This window comes from Tripterygium wilfordii, chromosome 16, assembly GCF_013401445.1.
Source record: "Tripterygium wilfordii isolate XIE 37 chromosome 16, ASM1340144v1, whole genome shotgun sequence".
NCBI classification, from domain to species: domain Eukaryota; kingdom Viridiplantae; phylum Streptophyta; class Magnoliopsida; order Celastrales; family Celastraceae; genus Tripterygium; species Tripterygium wilfordii.
In genome coordinates, this window is record NC_052247.1 from 5,513,140 (window position 1) to 5,527,278 (window position 14,139).

At 36.7% G+C, this 14,139-nt stretch overlaps 1 protein-coding gene and 2 long non-coding RNA genes across 3 annotated transcripts; 2 read left to right on the top strand and 1 right to left on the bottom strand.

Moving 5' to 3' along the window:
* The first annotated feature begins 4,073 nt into the window (after positions 1–4,073).
* On the top strand, positions 4,074–5,907 carry LOC119981349. The gene is made up of 2 exons (XR_005464103.1): positions 4,074–4,213; positions 5,641–5,907. It is a non-coding gene; the product is annotated as an uncharacterized LOC119981349 (long non-coding RNA).
* A 1,292-nt stretch (positions 5,908–7,199) lies between these two features.
* LOC119981340 lies at positions 7,200–9,095 on the bottom strand. The gene is made up of 4 exons (XR_005464102.1): positions 8,862–9,095; positions 8,591–8,686; positions 8,186–8,275; positions 7,200–7,507 (listed from the first exon to the last, which is right to left on the bottom strand). It is a non-coding gene; the product is annotated as an uncharacterized LOC119981340 (long non-coding RNA).
* Positions 9,096–10,453: 1,358 nt separating this feature from the next.
* On the top strand, positions 10,454–11,652 carry LOC119980717. Its single transcript, XM_038823511.1, has 3 exons — positions 10,454–10,590; positions 10,653–10,722; positions 10,840–11,652. Exons 1-3 carry the CDS (start codon positions 10,454–10,456, stop codon positions 11,650–11,652), a joined length of 1,020 nt encoding a protein of 339 aa, XP_038679439.1.
* The last annotated feature ends 2,487 nt before the right edge of the window (positions 11,653–14,139 follow it).

The window sequence follows — 14,139 nt, forward strand, 5'->3', positions numbered from 1 at the left end:
CTTCATCCTTGGGGCAAGCGTCCGTGCGATGGATCTACAAGCTTCCCCCAAATTCAATTGAATTATGGAGGCAATTGGCCTAGTTGTTCATTTTTATGTTCATAGCGAGAAGTAGGGAGCCGAAGACCCTTAGCACCCTTCTCACTATGAAGCCGAATCTCGACAAAGGTGGAAGATTACAATGAGAATACGGAAATGGCCTCTTTTTCGCTCGGCCTATCCACGGAGAGTATACTGAATAAGTCATTGACTCTACATGAGCCAAGTACAATTGCGACTTTACAACACTGGGTAAAAGGGCACGCCAAGATGGAATATGATCCTATGATAGATCGAACGAGGGATTGGTCGGCCACACCCAAGAGATTGGACAATAAAGGAAGGTTTCAAGGCGATTGATAGAGAGATGACATGAGGGGAGGCCAAGAAAGAAATCATAACTCAATAAAATCTATAAAGATCAACACCTCCATACAAAAGATCTTTTGTGAGATAAAAGAAGAACCGTATTAGGTCAGGCCTCCGAAGATAGCAGGTGACCCAAGGTACAAGAATCAAAAGAAATTTTAACTAGGAGAAGGGGCAACTGAGACAACACTTGGAGAGTTTGATCAAGTAAGGCAGCCTAGCGAGGTATATAAGGATTCCCTAGGCAAATGTACCAAGGCACGAAGGAGAGGAAAGGCCAGTCATTGAGGCCCATAGACAATGAAAGGAGCCCCCAGTCGGGACCATCAAAGTTATAATTTTAGAGGGAGGAAGAAAGACGTTAACAGTGAACAACAGGGTCTTACACCCTTTCTTGGAAGTGCCCCTAACAGGGTCTTTTTTGATAGCACGGGCGTTGAGCACAACGATGCACTAAAGATCACAATAAAAGTTTTGAACTATGATGTGAAACGAGTCCTAGTGGAAGTTAGGCCTCAAGCGGGGGGACTTGATCTCAAAGGTGAGCACTAATGTGAAGGTTGGCTAGAAGACCGTAGAGATGAAATTCATAGTGGTTCAGAGGAGACCGATCGACAATGCACTATTAGGACGACCATGGCTCAACGCCAAGCGTATAGTCCCATCAACTTATCATTAGCTACTGAAATACCCATATAAAGAGAATATACATGATGTAAGAGGAGACGAGGAAGTCCCAACAACATATGTGTCTATTGGCAGTACTAGAAGCAAAGTGTCTTTGATATGTACCCCTATGGTAGAATCAGAAGTTTCCCAAGAGCTAAGGGTGGACCTTGATAATAAATCAATTGAAAAGCTGGAGAAAGTGCAGATCCATCCGATTGATCCTTCGAGGTGCTTTTTTATCAGGACTGGACTGACCAAGAAAGAGAATGAGTCTACGATTGATCTCCTCAAGAGGAACCTCGAGGTGTTCGCTTGGGTGCCTAATGAAATTCCAAGGGTAGACCCGAAGATAGCAAGCCACAAAATTGAACATATCACCGCAGTTCAAACTGGTCGTAAAGAACGCAAGGAGGTCGGCCTTGGTCCATTTGGATGCCTTCATAAAGAAGTTGCTGGAAACTAGGCCCAAATTGAAAAAGACCATACACCATGGTCACAGGGGCAGAGGCAGGATTGTACTGCTCGAAGGACGCATAGTGCAAAGAACTTCCAAGGCCTTGGAATGCTATGAGCCTGAGAAAGTTCTATCAATAGAACATGTATCATCGATCTACCAACGCATGTGGTACGACAGTCAGTCTGCTTCAAATTATTTGTTTTCAGTTATTCCAGATGAATAATAAGATCATCATCTTCTCCAAAACAAGTCTCCACTACTATATTCTAAAAACCTTAGAGGTTCCTCCATAAGAGGTTTGATAGGTCAGATCGACCTAACCCAAGAGGTCAACCCCAAAATAGGGCTACGATCATTAGCTCAAGCCAAGTTGATCGACCAACAAGAAAAGTCCTAGGGACTCTCCCAAGAACACTTGAGTTTATTTTTAATACAAGCTTGGGGGCACATAGTAGGATCGCCCTATATGTCAGAAAAAAGAAACAAGTCGGTCAACAGAAAAAGTCCAAAGGACCTCCAAGATGATCGGCTCCATCGCTTAGATGTTTATTAAGCTCGGCTAGTGGTGGACATGGACCTCGCTCTTGAAGCTACTACAAAGAAGGACTAACTAGTCGAGCAGAATTAAGGCTTTGCCCAAACAAGTCTGAATTATGCCTTGGGGGTAATTGTAAAGGAACAAGATTTAGCAATACAAAGTCAAATCAATAGTCAATAAGGATAAGACACTTGTCATGCAAGCAAAAAAAATAGTGTGAGATCAATTGCATGATCAAGCGTCCAAGCTAGGGGATCGGCCTAGACCGCACGTCCAAGCCAGGAGATCGGATTGGACCACATGTCCAAGGTAGGGGGTCGGTTGAAATAAGGGATTGGACAGACCAATCCAAACCTTGAGATCGTGGAGAAAATCTCACAATTAGCTATTAAGGGAATCATAAATCTCTTGATTAAGGAGAATTGGCAGGCTATAAATAGTAGAATGAAACTCAAGGTGAAAGACTATCTCTCCATTTACAAAAATTCTCACACTTATTATGAGATTTTGACTTGAGCATCGAAACGTCCTCTGTCACCACATGGTCATCGAGCTACTGACCTTCCTGTTGTAGGTGATCAAGATTTAGAGGGAAGCTTTTATGTTTGATTTAAGGATTGAAGTTAAGAGCCCATGAAGGTGAGATTCGTGTTCCATAGTAACAACGCCACCACACCCAATAATGTGTGTCACACACTGCTGAAATTAGTTTGGGATGGATATTGCTAGGCTCTTAATCATTTTTCAGCATAAAAGATGGGAATTATTACTTTTGAGTTTAGTGGCGTTAGTGAAGCAGTCAAGTGTGGGTTCCATTTTGATCTTAAGGTTTCATATACAATACTAAAATTAACAAGGGAAAATTACAAATTATTCACTAAAAATATGAGCATTTTCTATTCACTCCGCGAAAGATTATGACTTTCAATTTCCTCATCCAAATATTGAAAACATTACAATATGTTCATTGCGTCAGTTTGACCATTAGTCATTGTCATAACTTGAAATAGGGGAGAAGTGGAAGAATGATGTGAGAAAATTTGGCCCAATCCACTTGAGGTATTTTTCACACTTTGGGCCAAAGCCCATGTGGTTTTCTCCTTCAAAAAGGTGCCTCAAGTGATAAGGAGATGGCCCATGGTTATAAACTACATGGATTGTCTCTAACAAACCGATGTGGGACAACACTCCCCCTAGGCTCAGTGTGCAAGGCCCAACAATTGGACAATACGGGTTACAGTCTGTATGGTACCACTCACTTTGTGGGTGGTCCGTCTATCCATAAGGACATCCGAAAGCCCAATAGGTGAAGGAGTAGGATCGAGACAATGCTCCGATACCTTGTCATAATTTGACATAGGGGAGAAGTAGAAGAATGAGGTGAGAAAATATGGCTCAATCCACTTGAGGTATTATCCACATTTTGGGCTGGATGTGTGAAAGGGTGTGGGTGTTTACTGTAATATGGGACAAGTTTTGACACTCGCCTACACTTGTGGGTTGTGTTATGAGAGATCCAACAAGTGGACAGATAGAGGTCCATCCAACTGAACCAAATCTTCTCTTTGATACCATATAAGAAAAATCCACCTCACTTACTATAAACCAATATTGTTTGCTTTTGGTTTTTCATTTCTCGTGAATACATCAGACACACACGACTTTATTCTTCTTGGGCCGTCTCACTTAATGATACTTAGGCCAAAAGAAAAAATATTAAATATGTGAGGGTGTGGGTCTTTATTTGTAAACCACATCACTTGGACAATCAACAAGTAGGGTAGATGGACTTTGATTGCACACTGGGAGCCTTGGCTATAGTACATCTTTTTACTAGGCCCTCGATGAATTTTTTGTAGGCCCCCAATGCCAATTAAAAATACAAGCCCAATTGCCCATAGCCAAGTAACCCCCAACTGTCAATTAAAATATACTAGCCCAATTGTCCATGGTAAAGGCAGCCCAATCTTTGTTGGCCTAATATTTTTATCTCTATTTCTATTAGGGTTTTCTCCGTTCTTTATCTTGGTTGTGCGACTGCGATACAAGATATTCCTCTTCCAATCTTCATCTTTTGTGTCTCACAAGTCACAGCAAAATTATTATTTACTTACTAAAGACAAGAGTTTAGAAAAAAAGAGGTACCATTTGTTTATTTTCTTTAATTCTAACTAGCTTATTATAATTGATTCTTTTGTTGTGATTCAATGCTTCTAATGTTGGTGTGCCATGGGCGGTGAATGGTGATTTATGAAAAGTTTGAGTTAAAATAGTCATGTCTTTTGTGATGAGTTTGTGTTAAAATAGTTGTTTTTTATGTAATATTAGTTTATTATTGATATCCCAAATTTCATTCTTAACAGTAAGCTGCATTTTATGGAGAGATTTTTCAAAAGAAAACTTAGTGAAGAATCCTCTTTTTCAATGCCAAAGAAGATTGCTTTGAACAACCTTCTTCCGAATCCTGCAAAAAGGAGAAAGATTTTAGAGTATCACCCAAATCAAAGAGATGAAATTAGACATGCATATCTGCTTAAAGGACCTTGTTAACCTCGTTGCCATGATTTTCCTCTAAAAGTGATTGGCAATAAGGAATATCGACTCAATCCATAGTGGTTTGATCAATATGAGAATTGGATAGAGTATAGCATAAAAGAAGACAACGCATGCTGTTTATGTTGTTACCTATTTAGAGATCAATTTGGAAAACAAGGTGGCAGTGAGGCTTTGTTACAGAAGGGTTTTCATTTTGGAGCAAAACTGAAAGACTAGCTTCTCATATTGGTTATGTTAATAGTGCACATAATTAAACAGTTCAGAAATGTAACAATTTATTGAGACAAAAGCAATCCATTAAGGTTGTTTTTCATAAGCAATCAGAAAGCATGAAGAGTGAATATAGGATTCGCTTAAATGTTTCGATTGATGTTTCTAAATTTTTATTAGACCAAGGATTCCATAATGAGTTAGAAGAGTCTGATAACAGAGGTAATTTTCTTGAAATGATTAAATATACAGCTGCTCAAAATGAAACTGCATGTAAGGTTGTTCTACGTAATGCTCCAAAAAATCTTCAAATGGTAGTTCTAGGTATTTAAAAAGACATTGTTTATTGTTTTGCACAAAAAATTGTGCATTCTATCATTGAAGAACTTGGGGATGATTTTTTTGCATTATTGGTTGATAAATCTAGTGATGTATCTAAAAAAGAATAGATGACTGTGGTTTTGCGATATGTTGACAAAAATGAAATTTTTAAAGAGATGATTTTTGAAATTGTTCATGTGATGCAAACCTATGCTTTATCGCTGAAAACTGCTATTGATTCTTTATGTGTTGACCATGGTTTGAGTTTAAAGAAAGTTAGGAGTCAAGGCTATTACGGGGAAAGTAATATCAAAGGATGAGTTCAATGGTTTGAAAACTTTGATTATGAATTAAAATAAGATAGCATATTATGTTCATTGTTTTGCACATCAACTTCAACTAGCTTCTCTTGCTGTGGCTAGAAAACATGCTGATATTTCAGATTTTTTCAATATGATCTCTACTTTGATAAATGTTGTAGGAGCCTCTTGTAAGCGTAAAGACATGATTCGATAAAATCATGTAGAAAAAATAGCACAAGGAATCTTAAATGGTGAGATTCAGATTGGGAAGGGATTGAATCAACAGCTAAGTCATAAGAGGCCCGGAGATACATATTAGGGGTCCCATTATAAATCACTTTTGAACTTGGTTTTTTTATTCTCCCCTGTTATTGAGGTTCTTGAATTTATTTCATGTGACGCTTCAAATTCATAGAAAAAGCTCAAGCGTGTGTTCTTTTGAGAAATTTTCAATCCTTTGATTTTGTTTTCAATTTGTAATTGGATGCTAACTATATTGGGAATCACCAATGAGTTTTCATCGGCTTTGTAGAGGAAAGATGAAGATATTTTGAATGCTATTGCACTTGTCACAGTGGCTAAGGGGTGATTAGAAAATGTAAGGAATAATGGATGAGAATCTTTCATAAGTAAGATTATCGCTCCTTGTAATGAGCATAAAATTGACGTTTTGACTATGGAGGAAGCGTATGTTGATCCATATCATCCTCGACATACAAGCAACACTCTTAATGAATTTCATTGTCGCATGGAATGTTTTTATACGATTGTGGATATGCAACTTTTGGAACTTAATGATTGATTCAATAAGGTAAATTCTGAGTTGTTTCTTTGTGTTGGTTGCTTGAATCCAAGTGAGATTTTGGTGATTTTAATTGATCAAAGTTGATAAAGTTGACTCAATTTTATCCTAATGACTTCTCTCATATTGAATGCATGATTCTTGAGCATCAACTAGAGACATACATTGCAGATGTATGAACAGATGAAAGGTTTAGTCAGTTGAAATGGCTTGTTGATCTTTCTAGATTGCTAGTGCAAACAAAGAAGCATATCTCTTTACCTTTGGTCTATCGGCTTTTGAAGTGCATTGGTTTTGCTCATAACAATGACAAGTGTTGAAAGATGTTTTTCATGAATTAATATTGTCAAAATGGATTTGTGGAATTAGATGAGTGACCAATTTTTAAATGATTGTCTTGTATGTTTCATTGAAAAAAAGTTGCTTAGAACTATTATTAATGATGTTGTAATAGAGCGTTTTCAAAAAATGAAAAACTCGTAGAGAACAATTGTGTTAAATAAAGATGTAATATTTTATTACTTGAAATTATTACTTGTAATTTTGTTCGAGTCATATAAGTAACCCTAAAAAAAATTTTCGGGGGCACTGCCCTCGGACCCCACCACTTATTTGTGCCCCCAGTGATTTCGAATCTTGTATTTGCCACTGCCAACAAGTCTTGACAATGAGTATCATTATGTAGTATGTTTTTAACGGTTGAAGTCGTGTTAACTTCTTTTCCTATAGCTAATTCCATAGTAATGGTGGTCAGACCTTGAGACTTTGTTTGGATTGAAAAATGAAGAGTCAAGTAGAGTTAAGTGAGGGGGAATTATGTGAGGAATTATAGGAGGGGAAGTAGTTTTACTCACCTTTACTTGGATAAGATGTAGAATTAATGAGAGTTAAGAGATGTGAGTTACAAAAATTTTATTATTGTCACGACTCAAAAGCTGGTGCAAGACCCCAATGAACCCAAGGATCTATTAAGGCCAAGCAAGCCTCAAAGCATATAATCGACTATTCAAAATGAGCGGGAGTGCACTGTCAATAACTCCAAAATAACGTCATAACATGTCATTTGTACATACCAGGATTCCTAACTGTGTTCAAATGAAGCTACTAGATACAGGGTTTAGTCAATAAACTAGGTTGAACAAAATAGAGTTTACCCACCCTAACAGTTGGCGGGTTCACCAAAAATGAAATAGAGACTCTATGTAGCTGAGGATGGTCTAGGATATGCTGGATCCTCTCTCTATCTGAAAAAAAAAATGTCAACATATAAAGCTTGAGTCACAAGACTCAGTGAATGAATAAAAAGTTAAACGATACAATCAAAGAACATAACAGGGTTAAAGAGGGTAAGAAATGATATTCAAATCACTGAATCTACCAAGTCATACAAGAAAAGAGAGCAACAGATCTCATGCGGTCAAGCGAGAGGACTCTATACAGAATCAACAGGCAGCACACGAAGTGTCGTAACAGGTAGCACATGAAGTGCAGTAACAGGCAGCACATGAAGTGTTGTAATAGGCAGCACACACAGTGCCATAACATACTTGGTGTAGTAACAAGGCTAACGAACACTGTCGTTAGCGAGCAGTATTCTGTCAGACAGTCGCTCTCGGAATCGGTAAATCAATTATCAAGAATTTCCAAGAGAGTCAAATAAGACATGGTTCTCAATATGAATCAAACAATCTTGCTCCAAGGAACATGTAACCAACCAGAAGTGATAATGCTCAAACAAGATGTCAACATAACTTGTCTTGGTACTATAGTTTGAAGCAAGAGGCAAATCAAGTTCAATGAATCAAATTGGTTTTCCTTTGTGATTGAACAATAAGAAGCCGAGTACCATGAGAACTAAGAACAAAGCTGTGTCATACATGATCATGAATCTAATGTATCGTAGAAGTTCTCTATCCACTCACCTGAGACGCTGTTGGAACAAACCCCACTTCCTCGAGTTCTCGATTAATTCCTTGTTAGCTAATCACCACCTAAAATATATAGTTCAGCACCTAGACATTTACAATACGCTCAGATTATAGTCAACACAATGTACGAAAATTCGGCAATATAACAGCACTCGGTCTTATAACCCCAAAATTATACATATCCAATCAATTCAAAAATGAACACTTTCACACACTAATTCATATCCACTCCTCCAGTTGTGAGTTAAAGTATCAATTAAATCATTTAAATTAGTTCAAAGCAATATGCAAGCTCCAATAAATTCTAAAAATGTCCAATCTTGATTTTATTATATCAATACTAAGTTAATTCCTTGCCTTTAATTTCAGCACATCAGTAAACACAAATTCAATTCTTACCTACGGGTTCTGCTCCCACAAACTTTCAAGACTACATCTTTAGCTCAAGGACATCATGAAATGGTCACACAAACACTTTCCCTTTCAAGTTCACTCCTGTATTTGCACAAAACCCAAAAATTTGTCATGAATTGAACACTTCTGTACAGGATTTCAAGTTGTACTTTTATGATTTTTTAAGACCACAAACAAAACAGGGTCCTTAAATTACTTTAATCTTGCACAATATATCCTTACACAATAATCTCATGAGTTAGAATTCTGAGGGTACCTTCTTAATTTTACTCCAACCTCAAGCTTTCAGGTAGTAGTTCCTAGTTCTTTTCCCTCACCTTGAGCCACAGCAAATACACCACATTTTCCTACTTCAACACCGGCACCTTCAAAAGAGAAATAGAGGCAGTAAGAGGTGTGAAATCGTCATCAACAACAAGGTTCCTTGACTTCTTATGTTTCTTTTATCTTTCTCACTCTCTACTTCTTTGTGTCTTTCTCTGGATTCTTCGTAACAAGGCTTCCACGAAAAACAATTTCTTTAATATATATTCTTTTTGATAATCTTTACCTTAGAAAATGACTAGAATGTCCTAAGATTCTCACCAATTCCAAATATGTCTTTTTAGTTTACTTAATTTTATTATTATTAATTTTTTAACCTCGGGTGTTAAAATTATAACAAAGTTTTTTTTGTCACCCGTACAGCTTTTAATTGGGCATATAACGCTCAATTGAAATTAATTGGATGTTTAGCACCATGTCGCTATTAGAAACAGCATCGCTGCTTTGTCTTTAGCTGTGCTGCTGTATAGAACGACACCCCATATCCCAACAGTTGCATAAGGTTGCCGCTGTTTCCAGTAGTGGCATTAGAGAATCCTAGGTGATGCTGCTGTTCACAATTGCGGCATTGCTTAGGATTCTCTGATGCCACAATGGTGAACAGAGGTTTCTTCCATCTATAAACAAACGCACAAACGCTATCCCTTACCCATAAAAACAAAATCATTATAGAGAGGAAGAGAGTGTTTCAGTTTAGTAGTTTCCAATAACAATCGAGGAACTAAACTGTAACAATTTCTTATCGATTTCTACTTGCATTCGTTGTTTGGGTACGTATCTTATCTTGTATAGTGTTTAAATTTGTTAATGTTGAGTTCATTATTTTATTTAGTATACACAAATTGTTTAGATTTGTTAATATTATCTTGATTAGTGTAGTTTGTTTATGAATATTGTTTAAATTTGTTAATGTTCCCTTGATTATTTTAATTAGAATATAAAAATTGTTTATATTTGTTAATGTTGAGTTCATTATTTTATTTGGTATATAAAAATAGTTTATATTTGTTAATATTAGTTTGATTAGTGTAGTTTATTTATGAATATTGTTTAAATTTGTTAATGTTCTCTTGATTATTTTAATTGGAATATAAAAATTATTTATATTTGTTACTGTTGAGTTCATTATTTTATTTGGTGTATAAAAAGAGTTTAGATTTGTTAATATTAGCTTGATTAGTGTAGTTTGTTTATAAATATTGTTTAATTTTGTTAATGTTCTTTTGATTATTTTAATTGGACTATAAAAATTGTTTAAGTTTGTTAATGTTGAGTTCATTATTTTATTTGGTATATAAAAATTGTTTAGATTTGTTAATATTAGCTTGATTAGTGTAGTTTGTTTATGAATATTGTTTAAATTTGTTAATGTTATTTTGATTATTTTAATTCGAATATAAAAATTGTTTATATTTGTTAATATTGAGTTCATTATTTTAATTGGAATATAAAAATTGTTTAAATTGGTTAATATTAACTTGATTAGTTTAATTTATATATGAATATTATAATACGAAGGTGATAATGACTTCACGAAGAAATCAAGATTTTTCATATGAATATGAGTACAATTACAGTCAATCTGTTCCTTGGGTTGATTGTACCCAAACAATTGCTAGAGGTTCTTCTTCACAACATCAATTACCGGATGTTAATGTCACGTTGATCCCAGAATTCTGTGCCAGTGAAAACACGATAATTTTGAGTCGACGATCGTGAACAGCGATGTTGAGGTTGAAGATGATGAACGTTACATAGAATTTGATGACAGTGAGATTGAGGATGATGATGATGTTGGTGACACTTAACAAAATGTTGGGTTCCAGACTCTCTTGGTGCCAGAAATACCTAAATTTGGATATGTTAGTTTTGATGATGCAGAATGCATGGATTAATATCATGTTAATCAGGGGAATGAAGGTGACTTAGAAGTGAAGCAAGTGCTCGAGAATAAGGCAGAACTGCTTAATGTGGTGAAAGCGTGGCACATAGAAAACAATTATCAATACAAGACTCAGTGTTCTAACACAGAAATTATTCAATTAAAATGTGTGAAGGACAATGCTTGCAGATGGTATCTTCGGGCGAAGGAGGAAGAGTCAATAAAAATGTGGATGATAACTGTGTTAAGAGGGCCACATACATGCATAAGTGCCTCTTTAACACAAGGGCACCAACAGCTGGATTCTGAGTACTTGGGAAGTGTGATTTTAGGTATTGTCCGAGCTAATTTGAAGATTTGTGTTGCTGCTATCCAAGCCTTTGCAAGCACACAACTGAAACATGAAGTATCTTATTTCAAGGCATGGATGGCAAAACATAAAGCAATAGAGAAGTTATTTGGATCATTCGAGGCATCATACGGTGTACTGCCTAAGTTCTTAGGATCTTTGCAGATGTCGAATCCAAGCACAGTTGTCCATTTCGAGTATAAGGACTATAACAACTTAGTAGCAACATTTGGACGTGTGTTTCGGGCATTCAGGCCAAGCATTGATGGTTCTCAGTATTGTTGTCCATTGATCAACATTGATGGCATGCATCTGTATGTAAAATATAAAGAGAAGTTGCTAATAGTAGTTGCATTTGATGCAGATAATGGGTTGTTCCCATTATGTTATGCTTTGGTCGATGTAAAAAATAATCGAAATTGGGCATGGTTCATAAATTGTATCCGTGCGTATGTTACTGATTGTCAGGGTGTATGTGTGTTGTCTGATTGACATCCCAATATCAAATGCGCAATGCGAGAGCAATGGCCTCAGCCATTCACATTCCACAGATATTTGTCCAACATTTAGCCAGTAATGTCATGACGAAGTTCAAAGATTTTGAATTGAAAGCCACCGTTAATAGGCTAGAGAAAAATCTTGGGAGAAGTTTGATTTTTGGATGACACAATTGAAAGAACTAAATATCGAAGCATGGTGTTATCTGGACAAAGAAGAGTAAGAAAGATGAACATTATCATACGATGATAGACATCACTATGGTAACATGACTACGAACATGTTAGAAATTTTTAACATTGTCCTAAAAGGACGTTGGTTTTTTCCTGTCACCACTCTTTTGCAATTCACTTTCTACCGGTCAAATAACTACTTTCTGATAAGGAGAATCATAGCAAATCAAAATTTGCGTTAAGGTAAAGAATGACTAGAAAAAGTGATGAAAGCTCTATTGTGAGAAGTGCCCATATCAAAGCGACAACATGTACGATAGCTCAATCATGATCCACCGACATTTAAAGTTTCCACGAGTGTTCGCAAAACTGAAGTTAATCTACAAGGCACATGAAGTCATACAGTTGAGATTGGGGATCAAGTTGATCAATAGAGTTGTACATGCAACAAATGGATGTTGTATCATCGTCCTTGTTCGCATGTTATTGCTTGTTGTTCAACAAACCGCGTAGACTACTATCAGTTTATGTATGCCACCATGATGTTGACTTGAGTGAAGACAATGATGACAATGCATTTCGTTTACTTGCAATTGACACCAACGATTACACAGAACGTTTTGAGGTAAGGACAATTTAAGTATTACATATTATTTGTGTTGTTTCGTATTTTATATTTAATGTAATTATATATTCCTTGTAGGTTGCTGAATCTTCCGCAAATAAAGGATCAAGAAAGAAGAAGATTGGTTGATGTGTCGGATTGGCTGCTATGTCTTTATTACATATCTTCTTTTGTAATGAAGTTATTAAGCATTTGAGGATAATAATTTAGAAGTTAAGCTTTTAAGACCAATAATTTAGAAGTTAAGCATTTGAAGATAATATTATTTCACGAATATTTTTTTCAACCAATATGTAATAATAAAAACATAATGAGTCTAGCGCCCTATCCTCCTAGTACTCGGACTCCATACAGTTGGGGTGGAAGATGGAGCAGGGGCAAAAGATGAAACAGCGTCGACAGATGGACCAACCTTATCTCGACTGTGTTGTGAAGAATAAGCCCGACCAAGTCTGCGTGCCTGACCTTCTCTAACTCTAGCACCACGTGAAGGCTCTATTGGATCAGCTGGTTGGTGAAGACGATGTCCGTTCCTAGCTCCTGTAGAATATCGCGACATATGGTGAAACAACCATGTGCTATAACAGAAGTGGCATCATAAATAGCATTAGCCATAGCAGCACCAGCCATCCTAGCTCCCTCCGCTGCCAAATGAGCTTACATATGAATAATAGTTAATTAGCAAATCTTAATATATGAATAAATAATAATTTCTTTCAATACTTACAACTTGATATAACATACTCATATAAGGCTCGTACTCTAGCTACGGAATAACTGGAGTTTCTGTTGGAGGACTGATGAATATGCGTGTGATAGATGTATATCACCGCATATAGTCATCCATGCCCAAGTATGTGATGCGATTCTGTACGATTAGGTCATGTCCCTGCTTCTACTGTTGTACCCACGCTGCATTCTCGTCAGCCCAGTTCACATCGCTCCGTCCTCTCCTACTCAACTCATGCAAAGTAGCACTCGTATCCACCAGCTCTGGAATATGCTAAAATAGTCCAAACTGTTGCATGACACGATCAGGGTAATGTCACTCAGCTATCTCATAGCATATGAGCAATACAACTGACACCCATATCTGGGATCCTTTAACACACACCTGTGACGCTGTTGAAAGTCATTACTGTGTGGATGTCCTACCACTTAAAATAAAAATAAGAGATGTAGCCCACAAGTTTTAATATACTTAGAATTTATAATAAATTGTGGTTAGTACCTGATGTGGCCCCTGACCATTAAGCTCAGCCCTTGCAAACGAAACCATAGTGGTGGGATTATTCTTGGAAATCTGATCCCCACTCCAAATAGCACCTAGTGCAGGCAAATGTCTGTCAGATCCAGGTACGACATGCCTAACAATCTCCGGGCGACATAGATGTAGCCGCTCCCACGACCATAACTAAAAAATATATATAAAGTTTCACACATTAAATTTATGAAGATAACGTCAAACCAAATTACGAACATAACATCGAAACATAACAATTTATACTAACCTATAGTAACATTGCACATCTACCCATCCCTTTTGCTCCACTTAGAAGAGCTTGACAAAGATTTCGATATAAAACTATGACAACAGCTCCTTCCCAACTATTTGCAAGTCCTCCAATAGTGGCAGATAGTGAAGTGAAACGCTATCGCCATTGGTGTTCGTGAACAACAAAA

What these genes read in the sequence shown, in the direction of transcription:
- LOC119980717 (XM_038823511.1), top strand. Translation starts at nt 10,454, where the DNA reads ATGACTTCACGAAGAAATCAAGATTTTTCATATGAATATGAGTACAAT. An exon ending in TTACCGGATGTTAATGTCAC is followed by an intron (nt 10,591 to 10,652) that starts GTTGATCCCAGA and finishes GATCGTGAACAG; the next exon opens with CGATGTTGAGGTTGAAGATG. An exon ending in AGATTGAGGATGATGATGAT is followed by an intron (nt 10,723 to 10,839) that starts GTTGGTGACACT and finishes CATGTTAATCAG; the next exon opens with GGGAATGAAGGTGACTTAGA.